At 40.9% G+C, this 23,952-nt stretch overlaps 1 protein-coding gene across 4 annotated transcripts in view; it reads right to left on the bottom strand.

The window, feature by feature from the left end:
• Positions 1–6: 6 nt before the first annotated feature.
• GEMIN5 (gem nuclear organelle associated protein 5) overlaps positions 7–23,952 on the bottom strand; it is a 42,963-nt gene continuing 19,017 nt past the window's right edge. For 2 of the 4 annotated variants that reach the window (XM_025867163.2, XM_025867165.2), the window contains exons 14-28: positions 23,801–23,940; positions 22,394–22,565; positions 19,585–19,812; positions 18,424–18,537; positions 17,940–18,062; positions 16,457–16,555; positions 15,911–16,048; positions 14,517–14,664; positions 11,437–11,556; positions 10,819–11,029; positions 8,460–8,708; positions 6,574–6,736; positions 5,296–5,800; positions 3,860–3,956; positions 7–3,276 (exon numbers count right to left, since the gene is read on the bottom strand). In XM_025867163.2, the coding sequence (XP_025722948.1) occupies positions 3,109–3,276; positions 3,860–3,956; positions 5,296–5,800; positions 6,574–6,736; positions 8,460–8,708; positions 10,819–11,029; positions 11,437–11,556; positions 14,517–14,664; positions 15,911–16,048; positions 16,457–16,555; positions 17,940–18,062; positions 18,424–18,537; positions 19,585–19,812; positions 22,394–22,565; positions 23,801–23,940 (2,675 nt within the window). In that variant the 3' untranslated portion in view covers positions 7–3,108. The remainder of the gene's footprint in view (positions 3,277–3,859; positions 3,957–5,295; positions 5,801–6,573; positions 6,737–8,459; positions 8,709–10,818; positions 11,030–11,436; positions 11,557–14,516; positions 14,665–15,910; positions 16,049–16,456; positions 16,556–17,939; positions 18,063–18,423; positions 18,538–19,584; positions 19,813–22,393; positions 22,566–23,800; positions 23,941–23,952) is intronic. The other 2 variants (XM_025867164.2, XM_025867166.2) reach the window with 1 other exon arrangement.

The raw sequence follows: 23,952 nt of genomic DNA, 5'->3' as shown, positions 1-23,952 counted from the left end.
AAAAAAAAAGATTTTATTTGAGAGAGTGAGAGTACAAGAGTGGGGGGGAGGTGCAGAGGGAGAAACAGACTACTCCCTGAGCAGGTAGGGCTTGATCCCAGGCGTGACCTGAGCTGAAGGCAGACACTTAACCAACTGAGCCACCAAGGTGCCCCAGATGTCCTAAATTTGGATTCAAAGAGGGAATTTATCTTTGCTGCGGTTGAGGAGACTTAGGTCAGGAGAGATGTTGAGGTGAAGGGTTGAGGAACTTATTGTTGAGTGGGAGGGATAAGAGACAGTTTATATAAAGTGTTGCTAAAGAAAGTGCACAAGTTTAGAACTGGCAAGAACTTTGCTTTGTATAGTATCTATGAACACGTGTAGGGCTTTGTGAGTGGTTATGCTCAGAAAGGGATGGTCCTGTAGAGTAACCAGAGAATGCTAATTATGGGTGAATTCAAGCCCCTCCACATAAATTGCCAAATGTTCTTAAATTTCTGTTCTAACCTAGTAAGGTTGACTACCAGGTACATGCCTAATTGTCAGCTAGTGCTGGTATGAATGAGTTGTTTGAGTCTTTTAAGTCTAAGCTATTAATGAATATTCTTTCAATTTCCTAATTTATTCAGTTCGTAAGTTTCCATCATACACCTACTAGATACGAGACACTGTAAATAGGTGCTAGGGATAAAACAGCACATGGAAGACATCATCTCTATCCTCATTGGAGCTTACATCTGTGTTGCCAAAGAGTACCTAATTCACAAAAATAATTTGTGAGCTGTAAAGTACAGGAGACTGATGTCCTTTAGGTTGTGGTTCAGGGACGGTCTTTCGAGAAGGGACATTTGAGCTGAGATCTAAGAGATGGATAAGGAGGGACCAGGCGAAAGAACAACATGGGCAAAACTACTGAGATGACAAGAAAACTCGGTGGGGTCCAGCAGCCTAAGAGACCAGTGTGGGTGGGATCTAGAAACAAGGATGAGAGTGTTAAGAACAGGAGGCCAAGAGATAAATGGTGGGGTCAGGCAGGGCCTTTGAAGCCCTGCAAGATGATCTTTTTTCCACTAACAATGGGAAAGTACTGAAATAATTGTTTTAAACAGGAAATTGGTAAGATCTGATTTGTAATTTAAACTTCTCATTGGTATATGAAGAATGGAGAATCAGTAATACGAGCAGCTTGAGAGACAGTGGGAGGTGAGAGCAATCATCTGGGTAATGAGATGGTGGTTTGTATCAGAGGGTTCGGACTGGGTAAAGGACCAACACTAATTCTCCATTTGCTTAGCGATACCTACTTACAAAGCTTGAGTCAACTCCTTGTTGCTTTGGCTCTTTGTGGTTCTGATAATTAGGGAGATAGAAATGAAAACCATTTATTCAAATTGGAATGGCTTTAACTACATTATCTAGTATGGGAAAGAGGAGAGGAGTTTGGGAGGAAATGGAATCGTGTCACTTCTGTTACCTTCTGGGTAGTTTTATTGCTTAGTTGTCAAGCAGTAACTCTTGTTCTTACCAAAGCAGTAACCGAGCAGTGTGTAGGATTCCTCCAAGCACAGATGATGGTTCTGATAAATCATGAAGTTTAGAATTTCTAGTTTAATAATACTGTTCTTTAAGTGGAAGGGAATAAATATTTTCTATCTCTGCAAGTTGAAGCATTTGTTCATTTCAGCAAAGATTGTAGAACTGATACCTAGTTCTCCATATGCCATGCCTATGTATAATCTTTGCAGCCAAGAAGATTTTCCATCCCTGGTAACAATGCATCTTCTTCCTCAAGTTCAAGCTACTGTGTAAAGAATCATGAGGATCTAAATTCTACAATATTTGTAAATTTTAAATTCATTTTTAAATTCTAAAGCTAGGTCTAGTTAAAATAAACAAAACCCCTGGTCAGATCTTTAAATAATAGTCTCTCAAACTTTTTCCTTCCTAGAGTTCCTATTAATGAATTTTATTCTTGCTGCTCACAACAACTCCAACTTAGGAAATAATTGAAAAATAAACTGGACACTCACACAGAAAAGTTTTCACAATGAATCCCAAAAGAAAATAGTTATATTACTGGGAAAGAGTGATCCCTCCTGACCCTACCCCAGACTATCTGATTTTTACACCCCAGCAACTGGGATATTACAGAAACATCTGTTCCTGACATTGTTCAACTATTTAACCAGAGAGAAGAAAAGACCTCAAGAGAATGCTCAATAATGGGTGGGGAGGGGGAGAATGAACAGGCTTTACAATTAAATAGTAGGTAGGATCCCATTATGCTGAAGTTGGAGTCCACTGATCCAAAAGTTACATATGCAGAATTACTCGTTTTTCTTCAAAGACCATCTGTGGTTTTAATTCTCAAATGGTCCTGTGATCCAAAAAAGATTAGAAGCACTGAAACAGTAATTTCTTCCTGAGCTATTCTGATCACCATTACGTTTTATAAAACTGAAGGGATAAGACACATCTGAGTTTTAGTTATTTGTTCTTCTAATGCTTTAGTAAATGATTTGCTCTTAAATAAGCAATTAGATGAAACAATAAAACCAAATTTTTGACGTAAAGTTCAGATGGATGGTAAAGTCAACATGATGGGTAAAGGCCTATTTCACATTCTAAGTGAAGTCTTTGGAAGGACAGAAGGGGAGAACCCAAGCTAACAAAACCAGTAAGGAAAAGGATACCAAGTCATAAAATGTAGCGATTCTATCTCCAACAAGAATGACATGTTTACCATCAGGTGAAGTATTTATAAAGGTAGCTTGTGTTTAAGAACATAACACTTTGGGTAGTTAAAAAGTTTCTCCTCTTTGGGTGAAACCTGCATAAGGCTTTAGAGATGACCAACAATCACCCTGCAGGTATTAGTTCTGAATATCTACTGCCGGCTTTTCATGATCCTTCCTCCAGGAGGAAACCACAGTTGAGTCTGAAGTCCGATTCCATTATGTCTAAGGGTAGAATAGAGTCAATTCAAACTTGACCCTCATTTGTTATATTTAGATCACTGCAAAAACATCTAGGGATCAGAGTGAATGTCTGGCACGGTGTAACTGCAAGGTGAAGGGTGTCATACGTTTTGAATTTGGCACAGTTTTCTTAAAGGTCCTTGAAAATTCACGTGCAGAAGGTCTGGCAGTATCTTTTGTAAACTTTAGTGTTGCCGTATTTCTGAAGGAGCTCTTGGGCCTGTTGCTGCATGTCCTGGCTCACGCTGCCAGGACACTGGGACCCGATGTGAAGCAGGATAAGGCAGCACTCCAGCACATCTGGGAAGGGCCAGGTCTGAAAGATGACACAGGGATGAACAAGGAAACATTTCAAAAGAGCCACTTATACCTGCATAGAGGCACCAGCAACTCAAAAGTCTCATCTAGTGAAACTTCTCAGGCACGGCTGGGCCATTTCCTTTATAAGGCTTTTTGTCAGTTACTCTAAGGACAGAGGACACTCAAAACTGGATGGCTACTGGGATAGCCTTTCTCAAATGAAAGACTCTTTTTCTAGAGCCCTATTCAGTTAATTCAAATCATGATTCTCCTTTAATACCAGGGCCACATTCAAATATACCCATCCATCTGTAAGCTATCAAATACATGGTACCAATTTTAATTTTATTTTACTTCCCAATTCCAAAATTTGTTCCATTTCTCTGAAGAATGAGGTATAAAATTGCTTGGGATGTCAATAATCCCATTCTCACAAACATTTTAGTTAACCAGACGCAATGGGATCCTAAATTTTTAATCATACAAATGTGTAGATTTCAGAAATGGTACAAAGAATCAGATGACCTTAAAAATTTGGTATAGTCAATAGATAATATAAAAAAATCATGTTTTACCAAATGAACTGCTATAAATCTTACCTTAACACTCTCAGGAAATCTAGCTATTTTCTCATTTGCCTCCGTCAGCCTTTTGGTTAATTCAGGCAGAGAAAGTGGCTGATTTTTTTCTTCTTTACTAGTAAAAATAATAATAATAAAAAAAGCCTAAGTCATATGCCTTGCCCCACATAACTTTTAACTGTTATCCTATAAATAAAATTCTTTTGTCAGCTGGGTCTTATCTCTCATTTTTAATACAAAGGTCAAGAGGAGGGAATTTAATTTAATACGAATTTTTCCAAATGAAATACCATTCACTATTTTCCAAATTCCCACTTCTTAGACACATAGTTCTAACGAAAATTTAGGATCTTGAGGTTTTCAATTTTGCAGCCAAGTGCAGAAAGCCTGGATTTCTCTGGGAATAGTCGACATGGCTGGGGCTCCTAACCGTAGGTATATGGATGCACACTTTTTCTGGGAAGAGTGTCTTAAGCTTCTCAAAGGAGTCCTGTGATCCAGAGGTTAAGAGCTGCTGGATTAGAGAACTTTTTAGTGTTTTTCTTGTTACTAAAACCAAACCTAGAGCTGCCTAGAGTGTGGTGCCTTACTGGAAAAGTGACTCAAAACTCTGACTCAAGATTTCAATGGGAGTCTTTTTTTCCCCCAATGGGAGTATTTTTACAGCAATAAATATATAAGGGTTTCAAAACTTCTTAATTTTTTTTTTTCAGTTACTAACACTAGTTACCAGTTTATTGATGGTACTAGTTACTCTGTTCTAAGCCTTGTGCTGGGAGACAATCTAGGTAAAAGGCACTCAGCATAATAACCAATCAGTAACCATTAATCACCACAAATGCCCAAGGCAGAGAGCCCTGTAATAGTGCAGATGAGCTTTACAGTGATTGGTGATTGGCTCCTGTCATCCACCTGGACCCTATGTTCAACAGAAGTGCTTAGGATGCTATAGCATTCTGATCACTTGGGATTTTCTCAATTCAACATGCAGTTTTGTACCACTACCCTTTTTGTGTATTTTCTGGGATAGCACAAAACAGTGAAAAACTGTGGTTTTCATTAATGATGCAATAATACAACTCCCCATTTTACATGATTAATTTTTTTGGGAGGGGGAAATCTACTTTTTGCTCAAAGGTATTGTTTTATTGTCTGTGCTATTGTTATTAACATTATTTGTGATTTCATTTAATTCCCCAAACAAGCGAGGTAGGAGTAGGTACTCTCAATTATAGATGAGGGAACAAAAGCTCAGAAACATTAAGAATCTTGCCTGAGGTCACTCAGCAGAGCCAGGATTAGAACCCATGCTGGACTCTGAGGCCGGTGCAGACTATATTATGGTGTTGGCAAGTGACCTGATCAAGCTCATCATGTGCTGATTTTTATCTGATGATGATGTGAGAACTCAGCAGGGTATTTCCAATTCCACCTTGTACAGACTCACTACTTACCACTCGCTTGGAGGACTAGAGAGGGACTGTTCTGCCACCTGTTCAGATTCATTCTTATCAGGACCATTTGTTGTAGATTTACAGACTTGACTCTTCTGGTGTTGGCGGATCATTTCTGCCAAGGTCTCTTGGACTTCAGCAACGGTTCTCTGTGAGTTTTGGAGACTGGCGTGCTTTTCTGAAAAAAGCTCTTTACAAGTGATCAGCATTTGCTCGCTTTCTTCTGTGAGTCTCACATCTAACTCTGGAGGCCTGCTTGGCTCTGGCTGAGAAACTTTGGAGTCTGTTTCTTCAGGGCTGGCATTGTTTATCTGCTGGCTTTGCTCAACAGAAGTTGTCCTTCTATGAGCAGCTCTTACCCAAACACTGGATTTGGGGCAAGGCCTGGAGAGAGACCACCAGAATTCATACAAATGTCCATAAATAAAAAAGGCCTCCAAACTTTTGAAAGCTGGTGTGGTGGGGGACTGATGTTCACCTAGTTTGTCTCTTAGATGGTCACAGCCTAGGAGGAGAAGAAAAGGATTTAGGGTTGTGTGTTTTTTTATCTGCCAGAAATCTGGTCCCTCCCCTTATGTTTCCTATCACTCAAGGAGAGGATCTCAAGAAGAAAGGATAGCAGTGATCCATGGGACCACATCCCTTCACCAAAAGCCAACTAGAGCTAAACATTTCCTGACCTAGGACAGCATTCTTGTTGCTGTAGTCTACGTGTCAAAGCATTATAGAAAAAATATTCCATCTTCCTATTAAAGCTCTCGGAGGTAAGATCCCACTATGTCTCTGAAAAAATCAGTGATTTAGTTTAGTGACTGTGCAGTTCAAAGAATGTCTTTCTGCTGTGCTTCTCTTTTTTTTAATTCATTCATTGATTTATTTTAAATGTTTCTCTACACCCAACGTGGGGCTCAAACTTCTAATCCTTAGATCAAGAGTTGCATGCTCCTCCGACTGAGCCAGCCAAGCACCCCATGAGCTTTTTCATTCTTAACTAACTTGTGAGCACATGGCTATTTCTCTCAAACTGTGTAGGAAAATTTATAGAAGGAAGTAAGGTAGATAAGGTAGGTAGGGCCAGGTAAAGGAAAACAGCTCAGTCATTCTGGCTACCTCTTAGGAGCCTGGGTAAGAGAATTCAAACTGGGTGGTAAATGACATAGCTGGCCGGTCTCTATCTTTCACTGATGTATGTCCTCCTAGGGCTATACCACTGGTGGTGATTATATCATCCATTAGTAGGCATGCCCCAGCAGAGATGGTGGGGGGGCGGTCATTTACCTTCAGGAAGAAAGGCTGAGTGCACTTCCTGCATGATGGTGAAGTTTCCGGAGTCGTAGCTCCGGACCACAGCGCGAAGCAGGGCTTCCACAGCCCCGTCCCAGGAGGCCACCTGCTGGCTCAGCACTGCCAAGGTCAGGTCATGGCAAATGTGAAGCAGAAGCTGGAGGGAGGAGCAAGAGTTTCAGTTAAACAATCTCCCACAGCGAGCACTGCGATGATACCAGAAATATTCCTATTGACTGCACTTGGAAGAAGTATAGACAGTGGACGTTTAAGAAAGCTTCTCCTATCTCCACCAACCATTTCTGCTTCCCTATTTGAGAAACTTTCCTATCTAGCTGCACAGTAACATACCTTGTCTGGTGTTAAAGTCTGCTCATGCTAAAAAAAAAAAAATGCCTTGACATTTGTATTTAATTAAAACAAAAAGTGAGTTTCAGAACTAAAAGCTGTAATTCAACCAACCAAGCTGGAGTGTAATTAAGATTAATTTATAGTGAGCAATTTGATGAGTTTTGATAAATACATATATCTGTATATATATATATATCCTACAATCACCACCAAAATCAAGACCTAGACCATTTTCATCATTGTAAAATATCCCCATGTGTCCCTTTGTATGCATTCCCCTCTCCCCACCCCCTGGCAACCACTGAGCTGGTTTTGGTCACTATAAATTTTGTCTTTTCTAGAATTCATATAAATAGAAATACAGAGTATACAGTCTTTTGTGTCTTTGTTTTTTCACTTATCATAATAGTTTCAGGATTCATTGATACTATTTGTATGCCACTAGTTCAGTCCTTTTTAGTGTCCACTGTATGGATAAAACATAGTCTGCATTTCCGTTCACCAGCTGATGGACATTTGGGTTCTCATTTTTGGTTGTTGTGAACTAAGCTGCAACAAACATTTGTGTACAAGTTTGTGTGCACACCTGATTTCATTTCTTTTAGTGAAATATCTAGGCAGTGGGATTGTTGGGTTCCTGAGCATGTCTATGTTTATTTATGTATTTATTTTTTAAAGAATTTATTTATTTACTAGAGAGAGAGAGAGAATGAGAGATAGAGAGCACGAGAGGGAAGAGGGTCAGAGGGAGAAGCACACTCCCCGCTGAGCAGGGAGCCCGCTGCGGGACTCGATCCCGGGACTCCAGGATCATGACCTGAGCCGAAGGCAGTCGCTTAACCAACTGAGCCACCCAGGCGCCCGCATGTCTATGTTTAACTTTATAAGTTTATAAGAAACTGCCAAACTGTTTCCCATAGTGTTATATATCATTTGAGAAAGTCTTGTTTCTCAAAAATAATATACCCTCATTTTCAAAAGAAAAAGTAGATAAACTGATACCTATTTATAGGATGGGTATAGCTCTTACAATGAATCAACTTTATCTCTTTGCATCAATATGGAGAGATTTTACAAACTGCTCACTGAAATAAGGAAGGCACAAAAGAATACATATGGCCTGACTTAGGGGCTGCCTTTGGTGAGCTAGGAAAGGGAAATGGGGTACCAGGGACTTCAACCTTGTTATATTTCTTTTACTAAAAACTAGAAGAATATATAAAACAAAACCAAAACACAGTGAAGCAAAAATGACAAAATGTGAACGTTTGTTAATTCTGGTTGATGGGTACTCTATTTTTCTCTATGCTTTTCTGTATTTTTAGACTTTCTTTCTGCCTTTTTTTTTTAAGAGAAGACTGATCAAGGCTAACTTCAAAGCCAAAGGGCTTTAATCAGTCTGGAGGGATCTTTCCAGGTTGCCTGGGCCTTCCTTGGTCTTTTCTGAAAAGCAAACGGCATTCAACTTGTTTCATTATTATACTGGACATGGACTAAGGAAGTCTTACTACAGAGTGCAGACAGGGTACCTGTTTGGAGGGAGTGTTGTTTGTAGCAGATGGGTACTTGATACTCTGCAGTTGCTGTAGTGCTGCCTGACAATGCTCTGGGTTATCCAGGCCGAAGGTACTCTTCCATACAGCAGTCACCCTCTCCACGAAGGGTCCTTCAGTGCCTGCAGCCCAGGCGTTGTAGGAAGAGCTTCTGGCCTCTGAAAGCTGCCTTTCCTCCAGGTGCTTGGACAGTAGCTCAAGAAGGCAAAACACCAGTCTCTGCCCCTGGAGCCCAACAACAAAGGATAGGAACTGTTATGCAGTGGAAGTGCCTGTCTCGAGAGTTCTCAGTTTCTCAGTGTGTTCCCCATTACATCTGCAGCAACCAAACCCCTTAGTGGGCTGCCTCTGGCCAGTGTGAGTCACGAGCGAGGGGGGAAAGATGTGATCTAATAGACATTTTTCCAGATGCCTCTGCAGGGATCCTGGGAGTAGCCTGGAGCCCAAGCAAACATTTTTATAACACGGAACCCTGCCCACTATAATGTAAGCCACATGCAGGCCAGCCACCTAAGTCTTGTGGCCCAGTTTGAGAAAAGATGGCCTGGATTCATCCAGTTCTTAGCCCCTCCCCAAACTTTAGATTAAGGGATACAGAAATAAAGTGTAATGGGCAGAAGGTACTACAGCAGATAAGCTGTGTAGATCTGAGAGCTGGGGCAGATGTTAGGCACCATGTCTCAGTAAGTTTAAGAGGGAGTCAGCTGGAAGAGAAGAAAATAGCACAGAGAGAAGCCCTAGAAGAAAATCTTTCTTTTTGCTAGGCTTTCAGTTGCCATGAGATTTGTGTGTACCCTTATATAATAATATCTTCTCAGTTAAGCTTCAGACGGTCTCTGTTACCCATAGCCAAAATAGCCTGATCATTATCAGAACAGCATTTAGCATAAGCTTAAAGGTTTTCTTGCTTTGATAAGGATGCTGTTTAAGAGGAAAAAAAGAAATGCTAAATAGCCATTTTGGAAACTTTTTTTTTTGCTATGGATAAATTAAACTCTCTCTAGATTTGGTCACTTATAACTAATACACAAAATGACACTATCTTTGAGGGTATACTCCTTTTGTCTCCATTTTTATTTTGCAGTTCTCAGAAAGCTACTATTTTTTTTAAAGATATTTATTTATTTATTTATTTAAGGATTTTATTTATTTGAGAGAGAGAAGGAGAGAGAGAGAGAGAGCATGAGAGGAGGGAGGCTTAGAGGGAGAAGCAGGCTCCCCACTGAACAGGGAGCCCAATGCGGGACGTGTTCCCGGGACTCCAGGATCATGACCTGAGCTGAAGGCAGTTGCTTAACCAACTGAGCCACCCAGACGCCCCAAGGTTTTTATTTATTTGACAGGGAGAGAGACAGCCAGAGAGGGAACACAAGCAGGGGGAGCGGGAGAGGGAGAAGCAGGCTTCCCGCAGAGCAGGGAGCTGAAGGCAAATGCTTAACAACTGAGCCACCCGGGCGCCCCAAAGCTACCATTTTTCTTGGGCTATGAATATTTAGCTAGGAACTGTCTTTAGGTCCAGTAACTCTACTAGGGAAAGAGGAACTTACAAATATCTGACCAGCAAAGTTGTCTAAAATCGGCCAAATGTTTATGTGTTTTGGAAACTAAGAATGCTGATGCTTTTAAAAGTAATCTCAGTTTTGGGGAGCCTGGGTGGCTCAGTCATTAAGCATCTGCCTTTGGCTCGGGTCATGATCCCAGGGTCCTGGGATTGAGCCCCGCATCAGGCTCCCTGTTCAGCGGGAAGCCTGCTTCTCCCTCTTCCACTGCCCCTGCTTGTGTTCCCTCTCTCACTGTGTCTCTATCAAATAAATAAAATCTTAAAAAAAAAAAGGTAATCTTGGTTTTGATGTGTCACATAAGGCAATGGTAAATTACTCATTTTTAACCAGAAAGGGATAAATAGACATTTAACAAAATACTGATTTTACCACACTTCTTTATGGCTTAAAGCTAATGAGGGGTGCAATGGCAGAGCACCATGATTTCTGTCAGAGGCTAATCCCTCTTCCAAGACCTGATGACACCAAGGAAGAAATACCAGACTGCTAGCCTAGGGGCTGAGCTGACTGAAGTCTGCTCATATATGTGGTACACAAACTGCTAAGGAAGGACAATTACTGTGAATGACCACATTCTCTCTTACTCTCAATGTGGCACCTGACAAGCCAAGGTACTTCCATGGGATCGTCTGGCCAGGGCTGGCAGGACACTTCTAAGGATACCTGCCTAACTGGTACAGCTTGTTCAACAGGGTTCTTCATTTGGAATTCAACTAGAAAAGGGCTCGGGGCCCTTCCCTCTTAAATCCCAGGAGATACAGTAGCTGACTGACCTTTAGACTTTCATGCAGCTTCAGGGCTTCCTGGGCTCCCACCCAGTTCCTGGCCAAAAGCAGCTCCTGGGCACACCGGAGAGCCAGGGAAGAGGACAACGCATTCTCTCCTACGATGGAAGCCAACTCTGCCGCCGTCTTAAGAGAGGCTGCATCTCCCTTCTTGGCCAAAACTTTGGCTGCGTCGTAGGCAGAAGCAGCCCCTAAATAGCTGCAATACAAAAGAAAACCCCAAAGTGTCATCAACAGATCTCCTACTCCCCCTTCCACTGCCACACAGATAATGAGTGACAGCATCATACAGGGTAAGGACAGAAAGGAACCTCAACATTTGCTGAACTGAACCCAAACAGAGTCTTCATTCCCTTCCAGTTTCCTTGTTTGATGGTAAAGACACTCCTAGAAAAAGGGGGACCTCCTGAGTCTGCTACTGAGGTTTCCTGAATAGTTACCATGATTCATATAAATACCAAGGAGGTAGGTCCTGATGAATCTTATGAAGCCGGGTTTAAAACACATATGCCTTTTTACTTTCTATTCACTTTACGTCCCCCCCAAACGTATTATTCTTATCGTGCTATTCTGTGTTCGGACACATGCCTGTTCCCTCAGGCTTACCATTTGGCGGCTACAGCATAATGGCCGTCTTTCTCCAGGATGGCTCCCCAGGTGAGATACAGGTCCTTCAGGATCGGGTCCTCTGGGCGCAGTCGGGCCTTGGCAACTGCAATAGCTTCCCTAGAGGCAAGAACAGGTATTAGCCAATTTGAAAAGGCTAGAAGATAGGGCAAGCTGTCCCTCTGGTATTGTTTATAGTGTTCCAATAGCCTATAAAAAACGTTTTCCTGCACTACGTGAGAAGTTAAAAACACATGCTGAGCTCAATTCTTTACCTAGGTCAGCAGTTCTTAACGTGTGGTCTGTGGATTCCTGGGGGTCCCCAAGTCCTGTCCCTTCACAGAAGACAACCACCAGTATTGTTGCCAATGATAAAATTTGAGCTTTCAAGTGAAAACTAGAATTTTAGGAAATTTGTGCCTGCTACTCTGGGCATGACAGCTTCCCGAAAGTTAAAGATTCTTCTGAAGAGACCGATGGTGGTATTAAAGAATGTGATTTTTTTTTTTGGATATTTTATAATGAGATGTGTTAACATTTAGAGTATCTGTATAATTCTGTGAACTAATATTTTCCAAGTGACATACAACTTCTGAGTTGCAGCCAACATAAAGTTGTAGCTGGAATTAAAGTATTTTAGATTAAAATGATCTAGGTAGAACAATATTTAAGAAGTATTTTGAGATATCAACTTCTAGCCATGACGGAGTAATAGTGACCAGACTTACCCTCCTGCCATAAAACTAGACAAAATACATATTTTTTCAGACACTGGGTACCAGGCAGCTCAGGACTGTCATCCTGGAGGGAAGGGAACCAATGATGTGAGCCCTGTCAGGGCCCCCCTGCAGGCATCTTCCTACAGGCAACCCCAGCAGAACCTCAGCAGTCTCACTGAGTTGAGGAGACAAAGCAATCGGAATCTAATGGCCAGGGTGATAGGAAGGAAGAAGCTGTCCAGAGAAGGATCTACAGAACTCTGTGTGGGGAATCCCATGGAGTCTGGCTAAACCATACATGTGCACGAAACTCCTTAAGGGTGGGGACAAAGAACAGTCAGGGAACTGTAAGCTGAGTACTTACCAGAGCTCACTCAGGGGCCTGGGGAACTTTTGTGTTTCGACCAGCCAGACATGTGAGTTGATTTGTTGAATACACAAGGCATTCAAAAGGTAGAAGGGCAAACTAATTCTAGAGTATAGATTTCTTTAAACTTGTCCTAAGAAAGCCTAAAAACAAGCTATGAAAAGATCAAGCTGATCCATACCAACTTTTTTTTTTAAGATTTTATTTATTTGAGAGAGCGAGTGAGCGAGCAAGCATGAGCTGTGGGAGGGGCAGAGGGAGAAGCAGACTCCCCACTGAGCAGGGAGCCCTGACACGGGGCTCAATCCCAGGAACCCAGGATCATGACCTGAGCTGAAGGCAGCTGCTTAACTGACTGAGCCACCCACGCACCCAAGATCCATAGCAACTTTAATGCTCTCTAAAACAGAGTTCAACACTCTCTAAAGGAAGACACACCAAAACAGAATAAAGAAAAAGAAAGTCCCCTCAAAGCCATCACATCAAATGGCTGAAAATCAGTGATGGGAGAAAGTCCTCAAAATAGTAAGAGAAAAATGACACAGTTCCTATATAATAAAGATGAGATTAAATGCAGTAGTCAAGTCAAAAACAATGTAAGAGAAAGCAATGTCATCTCTGACACCCTGAAAGACAAAAACTGCCAGAGAAAGATCCTTTAAAATGAAAGCAAAATTAAAGGCTTTATAAAAGACAAACAAAAGTTGATGGAATTGGTTCCCAGAAGAATCACACTATAAGATGTGAAGATCTTGTTCAGGTGAAGAAGGAGTTGATAGCAATTAGAGCCTTGGACCTATATAAGAGAATGAAAAATGCTGGAAATACGTATGTGGGCAAATATTAAAACTATTTAAAAAGATGGCAGGTTAAAGCAAAAATTCTAATAGTGTAATCTGGGGCTATAACATGTCAAATATATGACAACAGCAGAAAGGACAGGTAGGAAGGAAAGAAATACATTGTCTGTAAGAAGTAATACAATATTATTTGAAAGTAAACTGTGATAAATTAAAAATGCTAATCATCACAAGCCCTAAAGCAACCATAAAATAAATGAATAGGAGTATAGCTAATAAGCCAGTTTTGGAGATAAGAAAATATTCAATTGATTCAAAAGAAAGCAGGAAAAGACAAAATGAACAAATAACAGATGGGATAAGTAGCAAGATGGTAAATTTTTTTTTTTTTTAAAGATTTTTTATTTATTTATTTGAGAGAGAATGAGAGATAGAGAGTATGAGAGGGAAGAGGGTCAGAGGGAGAAGCAGACTCCCCGCTGAGCAGGGAGCCCAATGTGGGACTCGATCCCGGGACTCCAGGATCATGACCTGAGCCGAAGGCAGTCGCTTAACCAACTGAGCCACCCAGGCGCCCAAGATGGTAAATTTTAATCGCACCAATATTTACATTAATTGTAAATGGCCTATGCACTCCAATTAAAAGACAGAAACCATCAGACTGGCTAAAAAACAAGACCAAATTATATGCTATTTACAAGAAATACTTCATTCCTTTTGTCTGTCACTGCTTCCATATGTTATATTATAGTGAAAGTGTAATAACTTGGATAGGAAGGATTCATACCAATCTCAGGAGAGTGGTTACTTCTAGAGAAGGGATGAGGTCAGAATTGGAGAAAGGCAGTTCAACCAATCTGGAATGTTATACTTAAAACTGGGGGCACAGGGAGCTTTTGGGGTGGTTGGCAAGATTCTGTCTCTTTTGTCTTACACCGTTTTCTCTATTTGTGTTACTTTAGGGATAAAGAAGTTCTGAAAAAGATCAGTGGCAAACACTGACAAAAATTAACATTTGTTAAGTACAGGTAGTGGGTGCATTGATGTTTGTTAACCTAGTGTATGTATATTTCTGTATGTTTGAGATGTTTAATTACAACAGAGGTTTGTGCTGGTTGTCAGTAAGCCGAGCTGTTTAACAGATGAATTTCACATTATGTTCAACTATTGGTTCAACTGTAGGATCATACAAACCTGTAGAAATGGTTTGACTTGAGCAGCTCTACAGCTTCATACACTTTGTGGATAGAAAGTAGGTGAGAGGCAGCCTTGACATACTGATCTTGAAAACACAGCTGTTTGGCAAAGGCTTCCACGGCCCACAGCCACACATGGTAGCCAGCTATTAAAAAAAAAAAAGAAAAAGAAAAGATGGTGGTTGAATAAGAAGGAGGTTTAAGAAAAAAAAATCAGCACATACATACATTTGGGTTAACAATGCCTTGGTTTTAGTCACTGCATTAAGTATAACATTTAGATACTAATTCAGTTGCCATTACAGATCATCTGCTTCATCTACTCTCCCTATACCCACATTTTAAAACACCAGTTTCTTTCTTTGATTATGTAACACATACAAAATAGTGCAAAATTCAAAAGGTACAAAAGAGTATGGATGTCAGGACAGTGATTACCCTTGTTGGGGTGTGTGGAGACTGAATGAAAAGCAGCATGAGAGAAGCTTCCAGGGTGCTGGTAGTGTTACACTTCTTGATATGGGTGCCGGTTACGAGGGTATATTCAGGTTGGTGAAATTCACTGTCAGTCTCGACAATGACCTGGGTACTTCTCTGTCTCTGTCTCTCTCTCTCTCTAGTATAGTTAAATACAGTTAAAAAAACTGGGTATGGCATAAAAGCTTTCCTTGTTATCCTGGCATCTACCCACCCAAACTTGTCCAAATTCCTTTCCCTGGAGAAAACCATTAGTTTTTTGAAACCTTTTTGAAATAATCTATGAAGACACACTTAAGTATAAATGACAGAGTAATAAGTACTGTTGTGCATCTATACCTTGATTCTTTTCACTTACTACACTTTGGAGCTCTATTCCATATTAGAATGCACAGAGCTGCTTCATTCTTTCATAGGAGCTTCTACTGTCTAGAGGTACGAGATTTAACCAGTCTCTTCCTGATGGACAGAGAGGGTCTCGTGATCTTTTGCTATTACAAATACTGCTGTAATGACAGTCCATGTATACTTGTCATTTTGCATGTGTGAGTACAGTTAATTCCCAACACTTTGAATTGCTGTGTTAAGGTTATCAGACACGGCCAAACTGTCCTGCAAGAGAGGGTCCATCTTTTTAAAAGATTTTATTTATTTGAGAGAGAATGTGTGCGAGAGAGCACGAGCCAGGGGACGGGGCGGTGGGGGGGGGGGGGGGGGGGGGTTGGGCAGAGGCAGAGGAGAAGCAGACTCCCAGTGGAGTGGGGACCCTGACGCAGGGCTCCATCCCAGGACCCCAGGATCATGACATGAGCTGAAGGCAGACACTTAACAGACTGAGCCCCCCAGGCGCTATGAGAGTGTCCATCTTTAGTGGACTTATCCTCCAGGTGATAGCACTTTTGTTGAAAGACATACCAACTGGCGCCATAGCTACCAGACTGTCTGTCAGCTCCCCTCTTTCTGCTGCCGTCTGAAGAACACCTTTTAGATCTCCCTTCCAAAGCATGAGCTGGTGAAATAACTCGGGGTGGCCATTTTCCAGGTGACCTTTTCCTGTTCAGAGGAGAGAGAATGTTGGGAAGATGTTTCAGAAACCTCTGTCTACACAGACTTCCAGAGTAAGAAAGGCCGGATGAAAGAGAGGAACAAACTCCTAGAACATGCTGTTGCTGGCTGAAGGGAGAGTCATCTCCCGGAGTGCTCATAATGTGGTGTGAAGCCCACTTAGTCGCTTGTCCACCCACTCACTTTCACTTATACTCACAGTGAACACTGTATGTTCAGGGTCCTAGGACCGATGCAAGGGGTGTTTGCGAATATGCAGATCGTGGAGCTCAAAAGCTAGTTAGTTGACATGTAAAACGAGCCATTATGATGCCACAGGATGGCATCCATAAAGGAGGTAGAGGAGTTAGGGAAGCATAAAGATAGACTGAGTTACGTTGACTGGACTTGCCTCACCTTCAACCTCAATCATTCTGTACAGGGCAGCCCGGTCTGTGAAAAGCCCCAGGTGAAATCTTTCCTCAAGATCAGTAGACACCTCCTCATTTAGCTCTGCTAATTCAAAAAGAAAACGAGGTTACTATTTTCTGTCCAATTTTCCAAATATATGTCCAGAACATCCTTTTCAGCAGTGAAAAGAAGAGTCTTGTGCTCTTATTTACCCTAACAGAGACCCCTGCTGGTTACAAGGGTAACAAAATATGAGACTATGAGTTTGTTAAGCTCAGCCTTGGCAAAATCCAGTGAGACAATTTAGTTTGCAGTTTGCCCAAATAAAGATTTGGGGGGAAGAAAAAGGGAATATGAAAAGCCAGCCCCAAATTCAACATGTATTTTGTTTATTTATTTTTTAAAAAGATTTTATTTATTTGACAGAGAGAGACACAGCGAGAGACGGAACACAAGCAGGGGGAGTGGCAGAGGGAGAAGCAGGCTCCCGCGGAGCAGGGAGCCCGATGTGGGGCTCGATCCCAGGACCCTGGGATCATGACCTGAGCTGAAGGCAGATGCTTAATGACTGAGCCACCCAGGTGCCCCTCAATATGTATTTTAAATGCAGTAAAAAACAAAACAAAAAAACTAACAAGAAATGTCCTTAACATTCATTAGGATCTATCACAGAGAGATTCAATATTCATTCTGTTTTTTAAAAAGTCACGTGAGCAATTTTCTAGTAAGGTTAATAATGTAAAACTATATGATTAGGTGTGTAAGTTATAGGAAGTCATTAAAAAGTCCCTGAAAGAGGGCTATGTATATAAGAAGAGCATAAAATATTAATGGAGAGAAACAAGAAACTGGCAATTGTGTGGCCTTGAGGGGAAATGGAAGGAATAGGTATCAGGGTGGGAATATAAAAAAGATTTACATTCTTTTTGAATCTCTGAGTATCATTTATCATATGTATCCCGTTTTAACATGTATAATTCAAAATTAAAAAAATATATAGTTGCTCAAATATCAAAATAATAGATACTGAATAAGGACTTTGCAAAAGTAAAATAAAAAACCTTCTAAAACAAAAACTTCCACCAAAATTCTAAAAAAGGAACGGCCATATTATGGGTATATTTCCAATAAGCAAGTTTTTTTTTTCCTACATGAAGATACCGTTTCCCAGGGAAACGACAGTTGAAGGAGTTGATTCATGGTAAGCTATTTAAGCCATCACACCAATTCTGGCACATAGATGGCGGGTAACAACTCAATTTATAACAATAAATCAGAGCACTGCATCTCAAAGTCACTGGGGAATGCTGTCAGTGAATCAGAATGGGGAGCTTGGCTTTGGGGTGGGGCGGGGAGGGAAGCCTGGAAGAGAATGTAGAAATAGAAATAATTTTAGACATTTGTGCATTCATTCAACAAATATACAAGCACCTCTTACGTGCTAGTTCCCAGAAGACTATGGATGGGCCAAGGAAGTCTGTTTTTGTACCTTTGGAGTGTTTTGCAGTTGCTAATACCAAACAGTCCTGATGAAGCTCCTCCTTGGACCTGTGGTCCAGGCTGGTAGTCAGTGGAAGCATGGAACGAGCTTTTCGCTTCTTGGTTAAGGATTCTGAAATGTAATAAAAATACAGACTGTCTGAAGAAAAGCTGATCAGAATCACAAAACTGGATGGCCATTGTGTGACTGTAACCTACTGAAAGGATACTGCTGGGCATCAGAAAAGTTCCTACTTACCAACAGCTGCAAAATGACCCTTCGTCATTAAAACATTAAAAAGTGTTTAAAGTGTTTAAACATGACCCAAAACTGAAACAATCAAAACAACAAACAAATATTTAAAACCTAAAAAACAAACAAAAACCCCAACAAAAAACCAACAACAATAAAAACCAAACACTTTGTGGAGTTCTCGGTTGCATGTAATATCTGAGGATGCTTTCATAAAATATTTTAATCATTAGACACCAACCTGGCTTCTCTTTAGGTGGCTCCTTCTTCAGTAAAGTGACTTTGTTATTAACAGTGACCTTTGACTTTTCAAAGCCTAACGAAACCGGAGTGCAGGTAACTGGTTCTCTAGAAGCTACATCATGGGGGATAAAGAAAAAAAGTTTGGAGAACAACAATGCAGAATCTGGTTCTTTTTCATAATTAAGAACTATACCAGGCTTAATAGTATGACTTTATGTATTCCATAATAGGAGATAAAATACTCTGGAAAAGAAGCATGGGTAGTCTTCCTTTTCTCACCTCACAAACCGTCTGTATTCCAGGAACTCTAATTGGTCTAAGGAGAAGTTGTTTCTAGCCCCACAATTTTATACCACAGGCCCAGGAGTTCTGAAACTTTGCTCAGATGGCAAAAGACTTCTTACATATTTAGATGACAAAGCACTAATTACATGTTTAATTACAAGAGAGAATATCAAGGGTATGTGATATGGAGTCACAATCCTGAGTACACACAACCATGAACTTTTAAAAAAAAAGCCCAGCTGTTGATCTATAGGGGTAAAGGACATTTTGTGCAACCATTTTGTGATAAAGAGGTATTTTGATAAGCCTAAAAAAAATAAATCCATTAAACTTTTAACTCTTTATTTTCCTAAACTATGTGTCCAACAGCCATCCCTTGGTATGGAAAGGGTCTGGATGTGTTTATACCATAGATTTTGGCCATTTTAATTCTGTCATCAAAATATTCCATTTTAGAATTAAACATGAGTCACTGCTTCTATTTGTATTTTTTGCTATTTAATTATTTTAACAGGTCATAGGCACCACTGCTTAAAGGTACATATAATTTTTTTTCTATACTCCCCTGGTTTCACTTTGCCCTGTAGTCTTGTCCTGCCCAAGTTGGTAAGAAGTGTTCTCTAAAGACCGTCACTGTTTCCATCTCAGGCTTCCACCAGATCCCCTTTAACACTTCCAAGAGGTTTAGAGGCTTAAAACAACCTTTTAAGAAACGAATACAGTTTCTGACAGCACCAAAGATACAACCTAAGTTAAAGGGATGGGACAGTAAGTAGGTCAGAGGAAGAGAAGTTTCGAACTGAGTAAGGACCTGGCTTAGTTTGACCAGCCTACTAACTCCTAGAGTCTGGAAACACAGGATTTGGCCACATACCCACTGAGGCAATGCCACTGGGGAACTCCAGCTCCCGGGCTTCCTCCTCCCCCTCCTGGTCCGACACACCATTTTCAACAGGTCCCGAGCTCTCCCTGGTGCCCTCGTCTTCATTTCCATCATACGCTTCCGGCTTTACAGGAGCTCTCGAGGTGGGCTTTTTCTTCTTTTTGGGCTTTGGCTTAGGTTGAGAGAGCCTTTTTTTCTCTAATTCAATACTTTTCTTACCTAGAGGAATCATAGTTAAGACAAGGACAGACTAATATATATGTTCTCCCATCCAAGTACCAACCAGGCCCGACCCTGCTTAGCTTCCGAGATCAGACGAGATCAGGTGTGTTCAGGGTGGGATGGCTGTAGACTAAAATATATGCCCTCGGTTAAAAGCACTCTAGGAGATAATCTCCAAACATCATTCTTTTTGATAGCATTCTCACCATTTCCCTTCCTTCCCAATGAATTTTTAGAGTTGTATTATCAACATGTTAACCAAACCCTTGTAGGATTTCATTAAATCATGAATATGACGCCCAATTATCCTTGAATACTTATAGTATGTATTCTACACAGAGGGACATTTTCCTACATTACTACAGCACAGCCATCAAAATCGGGAAATTAACATCAATACATTACTGCTGTCTACTCTACATACTTTATTCAAGTTCTGCCAAATGTACGGAGAATGTCTTTTATAGCAGAAGGAAACAATCCAGGGTTACATGATGGACTTGTTTGTTATGTCTCTCTAGTTCCCTTCAGCCTGAGACAGGCTTGTTTCCCTTTAACTTCCAGGACTTGAAACTTGTAAAGATTACAGGACAGTTACTTTGTTGATTTTCCCCACCGTCTGATGGTGTCATGAATATATTTAGGTTTTGCATTTTGGACTGGCATACATAGGAGTGATGCTGTCAATACAACATTCGAGGTAGCACAAAATTTCTATTTGTCTCATTATTTGGTTGTTTACTTTGATCACTTGAGTAAGGGGGTGTCTTGCAGGTTTCTCCCTGAAAAATTGTTTTTCCTTTGTAATTACTAAACTAAGTATTTGCGTCCACTAGTTTTAGTATCCATTGATGTTTCTTGACCACAAACTGTTACGGTGATGATTGCTGAATGGTAATTTTCTGATTCCATCATTCATTCTACATTTATTAGTTGGCTTTCTATTATGAACAAGAGCTTTTGGCTCTCCCTATTTATTCAGACCTTCACTTTTTTTTCAATATGGATTCATGGATTCCTGTCTTGTTTTAATCTGTTACTACTTATTTACTTTCTAAGTTTTTTTTTTTTTTTTTAAGATTTTATTTGTTTCTCTGAGAGAGAGAGAGCACATGAGTGGGAGGGAGGGGCAGAGGGAGAAGCAGGCTTCCCCCTGAGCAGGGAGCCCAAAGACGCAGGGCTCGATCCCAGGACCCCGGGATCAGGACCTGAGTGGAAGGCAGACGCTCAACCAACTGAGCCACCCAGGCGCCCCTACTTTCTAAGTTTCAAGGCATTTATCCTTTGCTGTTTTAATATCATCTTTATTGAGGTATAGTTTAACATAATATACCCATTCTGTAATACTCTTATGAGCTGATTATACGTGATGTATAATCATGTAACTCACCACCACAAATAAAATATAAAATATTTCCATTATCTCAAAACATCCCTCCTGCCTCTTTGCAGTAAGATGCACTTCCTGAGTCCCAGGCAGTCACTCATGTGCTGTCACTGTAATTTTGCCTGTTTTAGAATTTCATGTTACATAAAATTGTATTTCCTACTGTACATTAGAATTATACAGCATGCATAGTCTTTTGTGCCCAGCATCTTCTGCTCAGTGTAACATTTCTGGGGATTCATCCATTTTGTTGTGATTATCAGTAGTTACTTTCTTTTTATTGCTGAGTAGAATTCCACTGTAGGGATATACCACAGTTTATTTACCAGCTGATGGACTTCTGGGTTGTTTTCAGTTTGTGGTGATTACAAATAAAGCTGCTATAAGCATTCTTTTACAATTTTTTATGTAGATATATCTTTTCATTTATTTGGAACATTTTTACTTGTATATTATTCTGTCTAGTTTTTTTTTTTTTTAAGATTTTATTTATTTATTTGACAGAGAGAGAGAGGGAGAGAGAGAGAGAGAGAGAGGGAGAGAACAAGCAGGGGGAGCAGCAGAGGGAGAAGCAGGCTCCTTGCTGAGCAGGGAGCCCAATGTGGGGCTTGATCCCAGGATCCCAGGATTATGACCTGGGCCAAAGGTAGACGCTTAACCAACTGAGCCACCCAGGCGCCCCCTGTCTAGTTTTCTAGCTGTTTATGGCAGGTGGGCAAGTTGGCAACTTAATCTTTCACTGCCAGAAACGGAATTCTCCTGTTCATTATTTTCAAGTTCAGACTGTCCCAGATTTGGTTAGTGGGAACCCCTCCGAGCTGGCTTCTTTGTCCTCTTGATAGATCTCAGTTCTTTGAGCACTTCCTTCCTTTGTGACACCAGATGATGTTCCAGGCCCATCTCATATTTTCCCTGTCCCAACATGGAATTAGCCATTTCTCTAAGAAGCCCCGGTTGGTCTCTTTTAACAGAAAAATGATATATAGAAACCAAGATCTGGGTGTTAGGTATACTCGTTACTATTTATGCTGTCCTCATGGCTGCCCTCCTTGATTAGGAAGGTAACCCATGCCATCCTGTCACTGCCACCCTACATGAATGTCCTCTTTTCTTGACCTTGATCAACTCAATTACTGAAGAAGGGAGTAAGGGAATTAGGGGAGCATTTATGGGCTGCTGGTTCTGACTGACCTTGAGGAGGCCGGGAATGTTCTTGCATGGAAGTGAGCCATTTGTACACACAGAAGTCATCTGCCCCTGAGTAGATGCAGTCTGGATCCAGTGGGGACCATGCCACACAAAGAAGTCGACCTCGATGTCCTCGGAAATTGCAAAGAGGCTCTTCTCGGAGAGTATCCCACACCTAAAACCAAAAGTCACATGATAGCATAGATAATTTCTGGTTAATCTATTGCTTTGGGGGAATATAAGTTTAAAAAGATTAAAAAAAATCTGTGTACTCTTATTTCCCCTTATGATTTAGTTCAAATTTTAGAAATGTTATTTCCTGTAGGAGGCTTATGTACTCTGGGACGTAGAGACATTCTTATGGGGATGGTTCTGAGTGAGCTTCTAATGGCGTCCTATGGATTTCACTGTACTAAACCAGTATTCTATGCTTTTTGGGCTGGGGATTCTGACATCATGAAGTGAATTTTAAGTTAGAGCCTACACCTGCATGTGTAGTATATATGTATGATTCTAATTTCTCACAGGTGATTTTTTTTGTCCCCATCTCTCTGAAATTATCAATTTCCTTACTGTTTCTTGAATTACTCCTGTCTCCATTTCACAGAGGGCAGCCCTTCCTGGTTCCTAGCTTTGTGCAGATAGCTCAATTACAACTCAGCACTGAGATGGACATCCATCAGAGGTTAGCTCTCCAGTTCCTCATGTCTGTTCTGGTTCTTGTATCTGAAAGTCCTACCTCATAGCTCTGGCTTGGCACCTTATCTTTATTTTTTCCAACTTGAAGATTTTCGACTCACCAATTTATTATTAAAAACTGTTCATGATTTATAGCCACTGTTTCTGTGTTTAAAACAGGAGCAATTACGGGGCGCCTGGGTGGCTCAGTTGGTTAAGTGACTGCCTTCGGCTCAAGTCATGATCCTGGAGTCCCGGGATCGAGTCCCATATCGGGCTCCCTGCTCAGCGGGGAGTCTGCTTCTCCCTCTGACCCTCTTCCCTCTTGTGCTCTCTGTCTCTCATTCTCTCTCTCTCAAATAAATAAATAAAATCTTTAAAAAAAAAAAACAGGAGCAAGTACTTCTCATATCAGTTTAGTCCATCATATGAGAATAAGAATGAAATGTTAAAAAACATTAGAATTTAGCTGGTTCCTAACAATACCTTCCCTTTCATCTAAGTCAATCAAAAATAAAAACAAAAACAAAAACAAAACCTAAAAACCCAATCTTAGCCTGCCAGAGGCCCAGGTATGTGGGATGAACAAAAATGCCTTCTAGAGCTCAGAATACCCCTTTCTACAGAAGATAATGGCCAGGGAAAGAATGTACACAACTGGGGGAAAAGAGGAAAAGAGTTCCAGTTAGAATACGTAGTGAAGAACCTACAGAATCAAGGACACAATAGTACCTGAGCTGTACCATCGTAGGAAGCAGATACCAGCCTTCCATCATGATGTGGGCTCCATGCCACACTGGTAATCTTGGCTGTGTGCCCTGACAGGGTCCGGTAGGGCTCTGTAATGGTCACTGGAGATTCAGGATTGCTCTCTAAGAGACAAG

Source organism: Callorhinus ursinus, unplaced genomic scaffold (assembly GCF_003265705.2).
Source record: "Callorhinus ursinus isolate GAN/ISIS: 27379988/994484 unplaced genomic scaffold, GSC_fseal_2.0 scaffold3, whole genome shotgun sequence".
Taxonomy (NCBI): domain Eukaryota; kingdom Metazoa; phylum Chordata; class Mammalia; order Carnivora; family Otariidae; genus Callorhinus; species Callorhinus ursinus.
This window is presented reverse-complemented; position numbering and strand designations above follow the sequence as displayed.